Source organism: Nuphar pumila, chromosome 2 (genome assembly GCF_984573655.1).
Source record: "Nuphar pumila chromosome 2, dmNupPumi1.hap1.1, whole genome shotgun sequence".
Lineage (NCBI taxonomy): Eukaryota > Viridiplantae > Streptophyta > Magnoliopsida > Nymphaeales > Nymphaeaceae > Nuphar > Nuphar pumila.
This window is the reverse complement of record NC_143250.1, coordinates 92,557,136-92,569,177: the sequence shown is the minus strand read 5'-3', so window position 1 is coordinate 92,569,177 and position 12,042 is coordinate 92,557,136. Positions and strand designations below refer to the sequence as shown.

At 41.1% G+C, this 12,042-nt stretch overlaps 1 protein-coding gene across 1 annotated transcript; it reads left to right on the top strand.

The window, feature by feature from the left end:
* Positions 1-3,946: 3,946 nt before the first annotated feature.
* Positions 3,947-11,207, top strand: LOC149846123 (pentatricopeptide repeat-containing protein GUN1, chloroplastic-like). Its single transcript, XM_089996186.1, has 5 exons — positions 3,947-5,718; positions 5,805-6,082; positions 7,492-7,708; positions 10,557-10,741; positions 10,826-11,207. Exons 1-5 carry the CDS (start codon positions 4,081-4,083, stop codon positions 11,085-11,087), a joined length of 2,580 nt encoding a protein of 859 aa, XP_089852312.1. The 5' UTR covers positions 3,947-4,080; the 3' UTR covers positions 11,088-11,207.
* Positions 11,208-12,042: the final 835 nt, after the last annotated feature.

The window sequence follows — 12,042 nt, the reverse complement described above, 5'->3', positions numbered from 1 at the left end:
TGACCGACACCATGCGCTTACAGAGCTCACCAGTTAAAGGCACCTGCACACCTGATAGGAGTCGAACCTAGACAAATCAATCAAACCTTCTTCCCAGGCCCACTGCCACTTAGGCGACCCAGGCAGGTGCCATTCATGTTGTTTATGGACCTCATCTGAAGCAAGAGAGAATGAATGGCTGAAAACAATGCAAAGATATTGGTTTTGATGATGTAGTCAATCTCACCGATGAACGGCATCCAATCGACGCCGTACCTGATCAGCTCTCGCAAACAAAACTTTGTGCATTATTATGCTTCAGAACCACAATAGATTTCCTCCTTTGATCCTTCACTAGTGACAACTAATACATATGTCACAGGGACACAACATTTTTGGTGCGTGTCCCTGGTGACACGAGTGAACGCACTTGGACATGTCGAGGCTAACACTAACATATATGGCATTATTTAATAATTTTAATACTTTTTAATATGGGTGGCAATCGGGTCAGGTTGGTGGGTCGTGTCGGCGGATCAGCATACCTCAACACGAACCCGACCCATTTATTAAACGGGTAACCTGACACGGTTAACCCATTTAATAAATGGGTCAGGTTGGGTAAACAGGTTGGTGGGTTAGCGGGTTGGGTTCGTGTTAGCGGGCAGGTTGGCGGATTGGGGTCGGGTAAACGGGTTGACCTGTTTATTAAACGGGTCAGCCGGGTTAGCATACCCCTAACACGAACCCGTTTAAGTCAAACCCGAACCCGCCTAAGAAGCGGGTTGGCTTGGTTCTCAGTGAGGGTTTTTTTTTAGCTAAAAAAAAAAGTTCAACAGTTGTCAACGTCAAACAATGTGCACGACTTGCATTGGACTGGTCCAAGTCCAAATGTTTTGTGTGCACGGAAAAAGTTTCATGGTAAATGGTTATATATACATATATACCAAGGGGGGCTTAGCTTGTTTGGTAGGAGCTGTTAGTGCAGGTCACCATGTGTTGTGAGGTTGCAAGTTCAAACCCAATGGTATGTTGTGTAACAGGTGGGGGTCTGCCTAACCTCAGCTAGCCTTTTAAGAAAAAAGGTCATATATGAAAAAAGAGAGGAAGCAAAGGATGTTTTGTTTTTGGTATAAAAAAACAATTACCCCAAAAAAGAAAAAATGGAGTAATTTTCAAATTGACACTTAAGTTTTCAATATAAATAAAAGCTGCACTTATATTGAAAATTTTTGGAAAAGAAAATTTTCTAAAAATACGTCAAAAAAATTGTTATGGTTAAATAGAGGGAAAGCCTATAATGAGTTTTGACATTAGTTTATGGTAACATCTCAAATATAAACCTTTAAAAATTATTGATCAAATTTCTCTCCTCTTTAGAGTCCGACCTTCTTTTGTAAACCGAACCAAATTTTCATGAAATAGAGATGATGATGGCTTAAAGAATAAGGATAAACTAGAAAATAAAATTAAAAAAACGTGGGAAGAAGATAGCAATCAAAAGGCACCTAATTTATAAGCCTCTGAAACACATGTTCGCATATAAGTTATGGAGATCCGCGTTTATTATCAGCTTTTGAAGTGCTCTTTTTCATGTTTTGCTCAAGTCTATATGTGTTCTACATGCTTGCTTTATAAAAATAGACTCTTGAATTGTTTGATTCAGACATACATGGGTAGGTTTTTATAAGGTTTGAAAATTAAAAATGTACGATTTTCACTAATATTCAAGTTAAAAAATTCATGCTTTTTCATAAAAAAAAACATGATCCAAGTGTCATTTTCTAGCAAATGGACCGTTCTAAATGCTTTAGAGAAACCTGATTTACTAAAAAACACTCCAAAACCTTCAGCACTTACTCTCAACTCATAACTTGTAAGAATCTAAGGACGCAAAGCCCAGTAGCTGCTCCCAATAATATACATAGGCAGTAGGGGTGGCAATCAGGTCGGGGTGGCGGGTCGGGTCGTCGGGTTGGCGGGTCAGCATACCTCAACACGAACCTGACCCGTTTAATAAACGGGTCGGCTGTGGCAAACACGAACCCAACCCATTTATTAAACAGGTAACCCGACACGACACGGTTAACCCATTTAATAAATGGGTCAGGTCAGGTAAACGAGTTGGCGGTTGGCGGGTCAGGTAAACTAAACGGGTAAATGGGTTGGCGGGTCGGGTAAACGGGTTGATGGGTCAGGTTCGGGTAAATGGGTTGACCCACCCGCCTAACCCATTTATTAAACGGGTCATCCGGGTTGGCATACCCCTAACATGAACCCGACCTGTTTAATAAACGGGTTAGGTGGGTCGCCCCCTTTATGATACGAACCCCTTTAAGTTAAACCCAAACCCGGCTAAGAAGCGGGTCGGGTCAGATTTGGCCACCCCTAATAGGCAGTGTAACTGTTACAACCCGCCCTACTCATAAGGCTGACTTGGTCAGGATCATTAGGTGGTGCACTGTGTTTTCAAATAAGCCTATGCCAATACTTTTTTGGCATTGGAAAGTGACCGTACTGTACAAAATATCAAATCCTTTTGGTATTAACAGAACATGGAGGATATGTTGAGTAGAAAAGTTTCAGTGTATTCCACGTGCTCTAAAAGACTTGAGGCTTATTTTTTTTAAGAAAATTTTGAAGTATACCCTGGTCAACAACTCCTTTTTAGTGATTATAATAAAATAAATAAAGTTTTTAAAAAGATACCTAAAGTTTAGACATTAATTAAAAAAAGGGACTTAAGGTTTGAAAATTTTGAAAAATACACTTAAAAAGTGTGGTGCTTAAGAGTTTACTACCATCAAGTTTGTACGATTTTACCCTCAACATCATATATTAAAAAAATGCACTTAAAAAAACAGAAAAAAAGTCTTTGAAGGGTTAACTAGTAAATTAACCCTCTTAACTCATTTTGGATTAGTGATAACCTAGGTTAAACGGATAGAAGTTCTTTTTTTATTAACGGTACAAAAATTTAGTTTTTTTTATTTTTAATTTTCAAAAACATAAGTGGTTTTTTGTTAATCCCCCAACTTTAGGTGCGGTTTTGAAAATATTTCTAAAATAAATTGCATGAAGAAGAGATGGTGCTTTGGTTAGGGTTTTGTGCAAGATAGTCCCTGCATTATTGGCCATTTACAAATCAGCCCCTGCTTTATCATTTTTCGGAATTTGGTCACCTGCTTTTCGTTAACCCTTGTGAATGACTAGTCCATCAGTTTAACAGTCGTTCTTCTCCACTGACGGAAACCGTTAAGTACCACATCACCAATAACCACAGGGGCTTCTCTGGCAACTCGAACGTGCTATTCATCCTTCTGCGCTAGGGCTAGGGGTGTCAACGGGATGGTTTTGTTCGGACCCAGGTGAAACCAGACTTGACCTCAATTTTTGAGTATGGTATCAGATCTAAATCCGGGTCTAATCGGAACCACTATAAGAAAAACCATACTCGGACCCTATAAGAATTACATGAATCAAACCCGGGCCATACCTGATAAAATAATATTTTTATCATTTTTACATTGAAAAATTGTGGGTCTTGTATAAAATTTTACAAATTATACTGGGTTTTATGTATTAATCTGACCTTCGGGTCTAGACCTGGGTCTTAATGGGGTCTTTTTATTTATGACCATACCCGGACCCTATAAGGTTTGGTAAGAGTCAGGTCTAGGTAAACCCAACCGGCCGACACTCCTATTCTGCACTACCACCTTTGTCATCCATTTTATCTTCTAAAAACCAAGTCTGACCACAGTAAAATTGACAGCAGCTTAACAGAAGGACTATTTTGCACTAACTGAAAAAAAACCGAACATTAATTTGCAAAATCTGATAAAGTAGGAGCTGATTTGAAAATATCCAATAAGGCGGGCACCATTTTGCAAAAAAAACTTTTTGGTTTATTACCAGCTTGTAATACCAAAAGAGTAAACTCCCCTCCTCATCTCATCTGCAGCTCATTGGATAAGGAAATCGAATGGCGGACGACGAAGTGTCGATCACTCAATCTTCTTGAGTCACCACCAGACCTTCCAAAAAGGTACCCTCCGGATTTAGGGGCACTCCTCCTCCTCCCAAGTCTCGATCCTGTCCATGGCGTCCTCCATCAATGGGCCTCCAGCCCCACAGTATTCCATGAACCCAGCAAAGGCCTCCCACGTCTACCAGAACCACCACCACCAGAGCAACTTCCACGGCCACCAACAGCACCAGCAGAACCACCACCAATGGAAGCTCGCCCCTAGAGCCCCCTCCGCCTCTGCAGCCGCCGCGCCAGCCGCCCCGAAAGCAGGTACCCACTCCCTCTCCCCGCAATTCCAGTCCCTCTCCTCCAAAACCCAGCTGGGTTCCGACTTCTGCGGTCGGAAATCCACCCGCTTCGTCTCCAAATTCCACGCTAACCGCCCCAAGACCGGCCCCATCCGGCGGAGCTCGTTCGCGGAGCCGGTCTTGGAGCAGATTTGCGGCCAGGATAACGTAGAGGACGTGTTGGGGCTCTGGGATTTCAAGCTTGTGGTGCCGGAGGACTACACGTTCATCATTCGGGAGCTCGGGAACAGGGGGGAGTGCTCGAAGGCCCTCCGTTGCTTCGATTGGGCGATTGCCCACGAGCCCAGAGTGCACGAGCGGCACAAATTGACGAGCGTTACGATCAGTAGTCTCGGTCGGATGCATAGAGTCAACTGTGCGAGGCGCGTGTTCGATACAGCTCGCGCCGAGGGGTATGGCAACTCTGTCTATGTCTTCTCCGCGCTCATCAGCGCCTACGGGCGAAGCGGGTTATCCAAACAAGCGATTGGGGTGTTCGAATTGATGAAATCGGAGGGGTTTAGGCCGAATTTGGTAACATATAACGCGATTATAGATGCGTGCGGGAAAGGGGGAATGGAATTCAAGAGGGCAGTTGCGATTTTTTATGAGATGTTGGTTGATGGCGTGCAGCCGGATCGAATTACATTCAATTCGCTGCTTGCGGTGTGTAGTAGAAGCGGTTTATGGGAGCCGGCAATGGAGATGTTCAGAGAGATGGGGTCTAGGGGGATTGAGGGGGATATATTCACATATAATACACTGTTAGATGCTGTCTGCAAGTGTGGGCAGATGGATTTCACGGATGGGATAATGGAGGAGATGTCTAGGAAGAGGGTGTGGCCCAATGTGGTAAGTTACAGTACCGTGATAGATGGGTACGCGAAGGTGGGGAGGTTGGAGGAGGCGCTTAACATGTTTGACAAGATGAAGCTTGCCGGAATTTGTTTGGATAGGGTGTCGTATAATACGCTCCTTTCGATATATGTGAAGATGGGAAGGTTTGATGATGCCATTAGAGTCTGCGCCGAGATGGAGAGTTGTGGGATTGGGAAGGATGTTGTGACTTACAATGCACTCTTGGCTGGATATGGGAAGCAGGGCAAGTATGATATGGTCAAGCATTTGTTTAAAGACATGAAGGCTCATTCAATTAAGCCGAATGTCTTGACTTACTCTACGTTGATCGATGTTTACTGCAAAGGAGGGCTACATAAGGAGGCCATGGACGTTTTTAGAGAGTTCAGGCAGGTAGGATTGAAGGCGGATGTTGTTCTTTATAGTGCATTGATTGATACTTTATGCAAGAATGGGTTGGTAGAATTGTCTGTGGCGCTGCTTGACGAGATGACAAGAGAAGGCATTCAGCCAAACGTTGTCACCTACAATTCTATAATCGATGCATTTGGCCGTTCATCTGCAGTAAGCATTTTGAAAATTCAAAAGTATTTTGACATACTGTTATTGGTCTTTTTGCTACGTGATGCTCATATATTGGATGCCTGCAGGCTCAATGTTATGATGCTGTTGAAGAAGAGGGTGAGCAACGCTTGAAAGACGATGTCAGTGAATCCTCCTCAGAAGCTATTACTCTGAAAGGCGGTGGGCTTAGTCACGTGATGAATGTTCTTGAGCACTTAGCCATCGAGAATGGAAGGATGCTGCTTGAAGATACAAAAAGAAAATCAAGAGAGATTATGTGCATATTAGGAGTGTTTCATAAGATGCATGAGTTGGAAATAAAGCCAAACGTGGTCACCTTCTCTGCCATCTTGAATGCCTGCAGGTATTTTTTTTTTGTATAACCTTCCTTTTGTCAATATTCAGCAATAGGAGATTTTACTTCGTTTGTGAATTGAATAGCTGTGCTGGGAGTATGTTTATCTGTTAACAGAAATACAGATAGTATTATTGGTAGGTACATTTTTTATAATTATAATAAAGCAGTATTGGACGAGATTAGTATGTTTCTAATTCTAACATGTTTAAGAGGTTAATAACTGAATATATTAAAAATTGGAGTTTAGTGTGCTAAATAACAGCTTGGCCCATTATTAATGGAGTTGGTAACATCATTCATCATAAAATCATTTATTTTAATGGATGCTCTTTTTTTTACCACTGCAATGTATTGTTAGAATTCAAAGTGACTGATTTCTACAGTTACTCATGTAAGACGGCATCACCCTTGTGTGCATAGACCATGAAAAGGACCACATGTACACGTAATCAAGTACGCTCATGTGCATGCACGCTCACACACACATGCATCTCATGTATACACCTGTCTAGGCTAAGGCCTTGTCAGGTATCCGATTCAAAGATAAACTGTTAGTAATCTAATTCAGAAGAGAAGTTCCATGTTTCCGGTGGGTGACTTTGAGATGACTCCTTTGTTGAGTTATATGAGTTTATTTAAAGTGCTATCAGTAGCTAAAAGGACGTGTTGACTAAAGAAAGAGGTTGTGGGAGTGATCTATCTTGTTTTCTGCCATTTGTTTTTCCTGTCCTGAATTCAAAGAAATCAAGGGGATTATAATTTATAACTGCTGTTATTGCTCTGATTTGGTGTTATGATGCTGCTGTTACTATTTCACATGATCAATGACATCAGCCTCGACCCAGGACATATGAACAAGAAATCTGCCTAAAGCCATGTAACACGGACTCTTCTAACAGGGCACCGCACCCGCACCCAGGCGGGTGCGACACTTGGACACAGCTTCCTTTGTGTTAGGTGAAGTCAACCACACTAAGGTCTATTTCTATCCAAAAGTAGATTCAGTTAACCCTAATCAAGTCCATTATTATCTATATTATATATATAAATACATAAATGCACACACATACATGTAATGTTAACTTAAAACTGTTAAAAATTATATATATACCCTCCCCACACCCCTGCACCCAAGTTTTTTTAAAATGCCGCATCGCCGCATCCGCACCCGCATCCGCACCCGCACCCGCACCCGCACCCGCACCCGCACCTATGTGACATAGCCATTAACCCAGTTAAAATCTTAGCTTGCTCTGTTCTAGCAACTTCCAAGCTTCGTAAGTTTCTTTGCCATCTATGGCTACTATTTCCAAGGATATTGCAAATTCTGTTTATTTCAAGTTTGTCCATGCTCTTGTATGGAGATACTTTCATTTTATGTTGCTGTATACATTCCCTCATTTTTTCTGTTGCAGCCGTTGCAATTCATTTGAAGATGCTTCAATGCTGCTGGAAGAACTCCGTTGGTTCGATAATCATGTTTATGGTGTAGCACATGGGCTTCTCATGGGACTTAGGGATGATATATGGGTTCAAGCACAAGCTCTTTTTGATGAAGTCAAGCGTATGGACTCTTTGACTGCATCAGCCTTTTATAATGCTCTGACAGATATGCTGTGGCATTTTGGCCAGGTAATGCATATTATTACTATGCCTTCTGTTGGTAATGGCTACTTTGTTCTTTACGTCAAACGTTACTGCTTTTTCCTTGATCTTTCTTAGCTGCTAATATCATGTTATGTGCAAAATAGACCAGACTTGTAATATAATTCTTTATGAATTGAATGGAACTGATGGAGTAAAACCAGTAAAATTTTTGTAGTAAGATGAGCATAATTGATTTTCGACTGCAAGTTTGATTTTTTTGCCCCCTAATAGTAAAGCTAGGGTTGGCCTTAATATGATTTGAACTGAGATTGTTCAGTTAGGATTGTGTATCTCTGAGCTGTCTAGCCATCTTATTTGACCTGTAACTTGTATTTCCTACAATTAGAGCAGAAAAATGTTCAAGCATCGCCAACATTTTCACATTGTACTGATGATACTGAGGTAAGACTTCTCAGTTTATATTATTCAACTGCGAATACTACTAAAGTTGACCTTATGAAATTGATTTACCACAACTATTTTTTGTTATTGTGAATGTTATTTTAGTTCAGTGATTACCTCTTGGATTGTGTGCATGAGATGAGAAAAATCAAGCGTTAGCAAGTGTACTTTTCTTGTACATCAACCTGTTGGGTTAAGATTACACAACTTGCTAGGTTGAATCCAGGGCAAGAAATGGATATATGGATAGATGAAGAAGAAGTGAACATATATTTCTGTGCATGTATATGTCTCTGTATGTACTATCAACTTGCGTGGATGAACTCAATTAAGCTGCTCAACTTGCGGTAGATGTGAGCTATTGAGGTTAGGGTGCCTTAAGGTTGGTAATGAGAATAGCATCTTTGGACTGTTATAGTAGTCCACCACCACCCCTAGTTGGCAATAGGATTTTGCCTAAGAAATTATTTGTTGGATGAAAACCTTTTAAAGAACAAACAATCACTGTCTACAAACTTAGCATGAACAACTATGTCACATAGGTGCGGGTGCGGCACTTTAAAAAAACTTGGGTGTAGGCGTGTGGGAGGGTGTGTGTGTATATATATATATATATATATAATTTAACAGTTAACAGTAACACTAATGAAATAAAAAACAATTATAATATCATCAATTCATCATGCATGAAACATCCCAGGGTGCTGGGAGCCAAACCCAACCCACCAGTACTGGGTTCGACAGCATAGAACCCAACTTTTCAGGGCTGGGTTCGACAGCGAGCAGAACCTAGCCCTGCAAAGCTGGGTTTGACAGTGAGTAGAACCTAGCAGGGCTGGGTTTGTCGACGCAGGGCTGGGTTCGACAGCGAGCATAATCCAGAGAGAGAGAGAGAGAGAGAGAGAGAGAGAGAGACCTTGCACGTGCAATCGCTGGATGGAGTCGACAGAGGAGAAGAGGAGTAGGAGATGACTCATAGGCTATGTCACATAGGTGCGGGTGCCGGTGCGGATGCGGCGATGCGGCACTTTAAAAAAACTTGGGTGCAGGGCTGCAGATATATATATATATATATATATATATATATATTATAACAGTTTTAAGTTAACACTACGTGTATTTGTGTGCATTTATGTATTTATATATATAATATAGATAATAATGGACTTGATTAGGGTTAACTGAATCTACTTTTGGATAGAAATGGACCTTAGTGTGGTTGACTTCACCTAACACAAAGGAAGCTGTGTCCAAGTGTCGCACCCGCCTGGGTGCAGGTGCGGTGCCATGTTAGAAGAGTCCATGTGACATAGCTCAGAGGAGAAGGGGAAGCGTCGGGGGGAGGGGGTAAATTTTTTTGCCCTAATCCCTCGCCCGGCCCCCTTTCATCATTTCTTTTTTCAAGTCCATATTTGGACATTTATGACCTTGGGTGCATTGACCAGGGTCAGCTTGACCGCACCCAAGTCACGTCGCGTCGATGCGGGTGTGGCACCCTGTTGGGTGAATCCCTGTGACATAGGTGAACAAATGCTTCGTCCTTATAATCACTTGAGGCAACTGATGAGTGAAGATCTATGATTACTTGAGGTCCTTGGGTGTGAGCTAGTCTCAGAGCCGGACCTGTAAAGAGGCCAATGAGGCTTGGGCCTCAGGGCCCCTGGGCCCAAAAAGATTTTAGGGGCCGATTGTTTGGGTAGTTTATATAAATATTTTATACATTTTTATTTAATATAATATAAATATTTGGAATATTATATTTGTTTAATGTGAATGCAAATTTTATTGATATTTTGATTCTTTAAAAAAAATTGGAGGCTCTGCCACCGAACTCCTACTGTTAATAGGGGCCCCATTTTTCCCTCCGCCTCAGGCCCCATAAAACACAGGTACGGCTCTGGCTAGTCTTATATAGAAAACTTAGTTTTTTGTGGAGGTAAGAGCCTTGCCTGCCTTAATTATTGGGAAACTTGTTAGCAGCCTTTACGTATCCAGACTAAGAAAAAGTTGGAATGTCGGTTGTAGTTTTCTCTTTTCCTGCATGTGAATTTTCGGGTACCTTAGTTTGTGTGAGCTTTTCTTGGAAGGGAATATGATGTTTGGATTCTTCTAGGCCTGTTTTTTGAATTTCTGAGAATTTTGTATTATTTACCAATGTCTCTGATCACCAGAGTAAACTTCTCCATTCCATTTTTCTTATCTTTTCTACATTTTCTTGACATCGTTCATCCTTGTGGTGAGCCTAGGTTGATTTATGCATGAATTCCAATACAATCTTATAGGTTGGGTAATGCTGACTCCCAATACAGCTCGCTTTCTCAGTGTACCTGCTAGAGAGAAGCATTTGTCTCTGTGATGCATGTATTTCTGCTTTACACAGATTTTTCTGCAAGTGTCCATCTTTTCTGATAAAAACTGTTTGTCTCTACAGAGAAAAGGTGCACAGCTGGTTGTACTTGAAGGAAAGCGTCGACAAGTTTGGGAAAATGTGTGGAGTGAATCTTGCTTGGACTTGCATCTGATGTCTGCTGGAGCTGCTCAAGCTATGGTTCATGCCTGGCTATTGAATATACGAGCAATAGTCTTTGAAGGGCACGACCTACCAAACTTACTAAGGTAAATGTGGTTAGATTTTGGCGTGGATCTCTTCTTTCTATCGTTTTCTATGGCGAATATTTCATTCACCCACCTGCATTGCAGCATTTTGACAGGATGGGGTAAACACAGCAAGGTGACAGGTGATGGCACCCTTCGACGTGCAATTGAGGTGCTTCTTGCCAAAATAGGTGCACCTTTCCATGCAGCCAAGTTCAATATAGGGCGGTTCATCTCCAGTGGTGCTGTCATGGGTGCATGGTTGAAGGAATCCGGCACATTGAAGCTCCTCATTCTTCATGATGTTAGGGGGGCACCAGACAGCATGAAAGACCAACTGCCTGGTTTGGAGTTAGTCCCTGCATAAATGTAAACCTAATGTGTGGTATATCTGTACCTAAATTACCCAGCGCGGCTTGAACTGCTGCATTTTTGTAGTGTTATCCGTGTCAAGTTATAAGAGAGCTTTAATTTAAATTTACCTGATCCATATGCAAATATGTTTGCTTGCCATGATAAAGGACTTCAGCATGATGGTTTAGCATAATAGTTTTTCCCAGAGAGAGAGAGAGAACAAAAACTCTTTCTTTGGTTATGTAAATAGTAACTGTTCATCATGATTAGATTGCGAAAGGGAAAAATCAGGCATCTATTTGAACAATTTTAAGATAATTTAGGTGTTTATTCGTAATTTTTTAAGGTACAAGCTGTTAAGTATAAAATCACCAGACATCAGCTATATATAAATTTCTCTAATTTTTTAGACATTTTTTAATCATGATGAAGAAACAACCAAAATTTCTCCTTTGATGGCTGATTCTCGTCGTGTCACTTGCATTTACTTGCTCTTTCATTTGTTTGTACCACCTTGGGCCCACAGGCCCATGCCTTCTTTATCTTCTTTGGCAGGATACCATAACTCCATAAGCAGGTGAGCAGTTGAAGAAATAATTTGTGGTTTTGACAGGAGATCTTCAATATTTTGGACGCCTTTCTTGTTCTGTGCTTGCATTCTCAAAAAACTAGGTGACCCAATATGATGAAAACATATTGCATTGATACTCTGTGTATAAGGCAATTCTTTCAATTCATGTTTAAATAACGAAAAAGCATCCAACTTCTCAGCTGCTTACAAAAAGCTGCCTTGCTCTTTATTTATTACATTTAACTACCTAGTTTTTCTTAAACAATGGTAAAAAAATGAGTGATTCTAAGGTCAAGTGTGTCTTGAAAGTTTCAACAACAAATGAAAAATTAGGTGTGGGAATGTAACAATCAATATGTTGAGAAGTTTTTTTATACACAGGCGATAGTTGGACTTT

Bases quoted from the DNA above. Each gene is read 5' to 3' on its own strand.
- LOC149846123 (XM_089996186.1), top strand. From the start codon at position 4,081: ATGGCGTCCTCCATCAATGGGCCTCCAGCCCCACAGTATTCCATGAAC. The intron at 6,083-7,491 runs GTATTTTTTTTT...TTTCTGTTGCAG, and splicing joins GCCATCTTGAATGCCTGCAG to CCGTTGCAATTCATTTGAAG. The intron at 10,742-10,825 runs GTAAATGTGGTT...CCTGCATTGCAG, and splicing joins GACCTACCAAACTTACTAAG to CATTTTGACAGGATGGGGTA.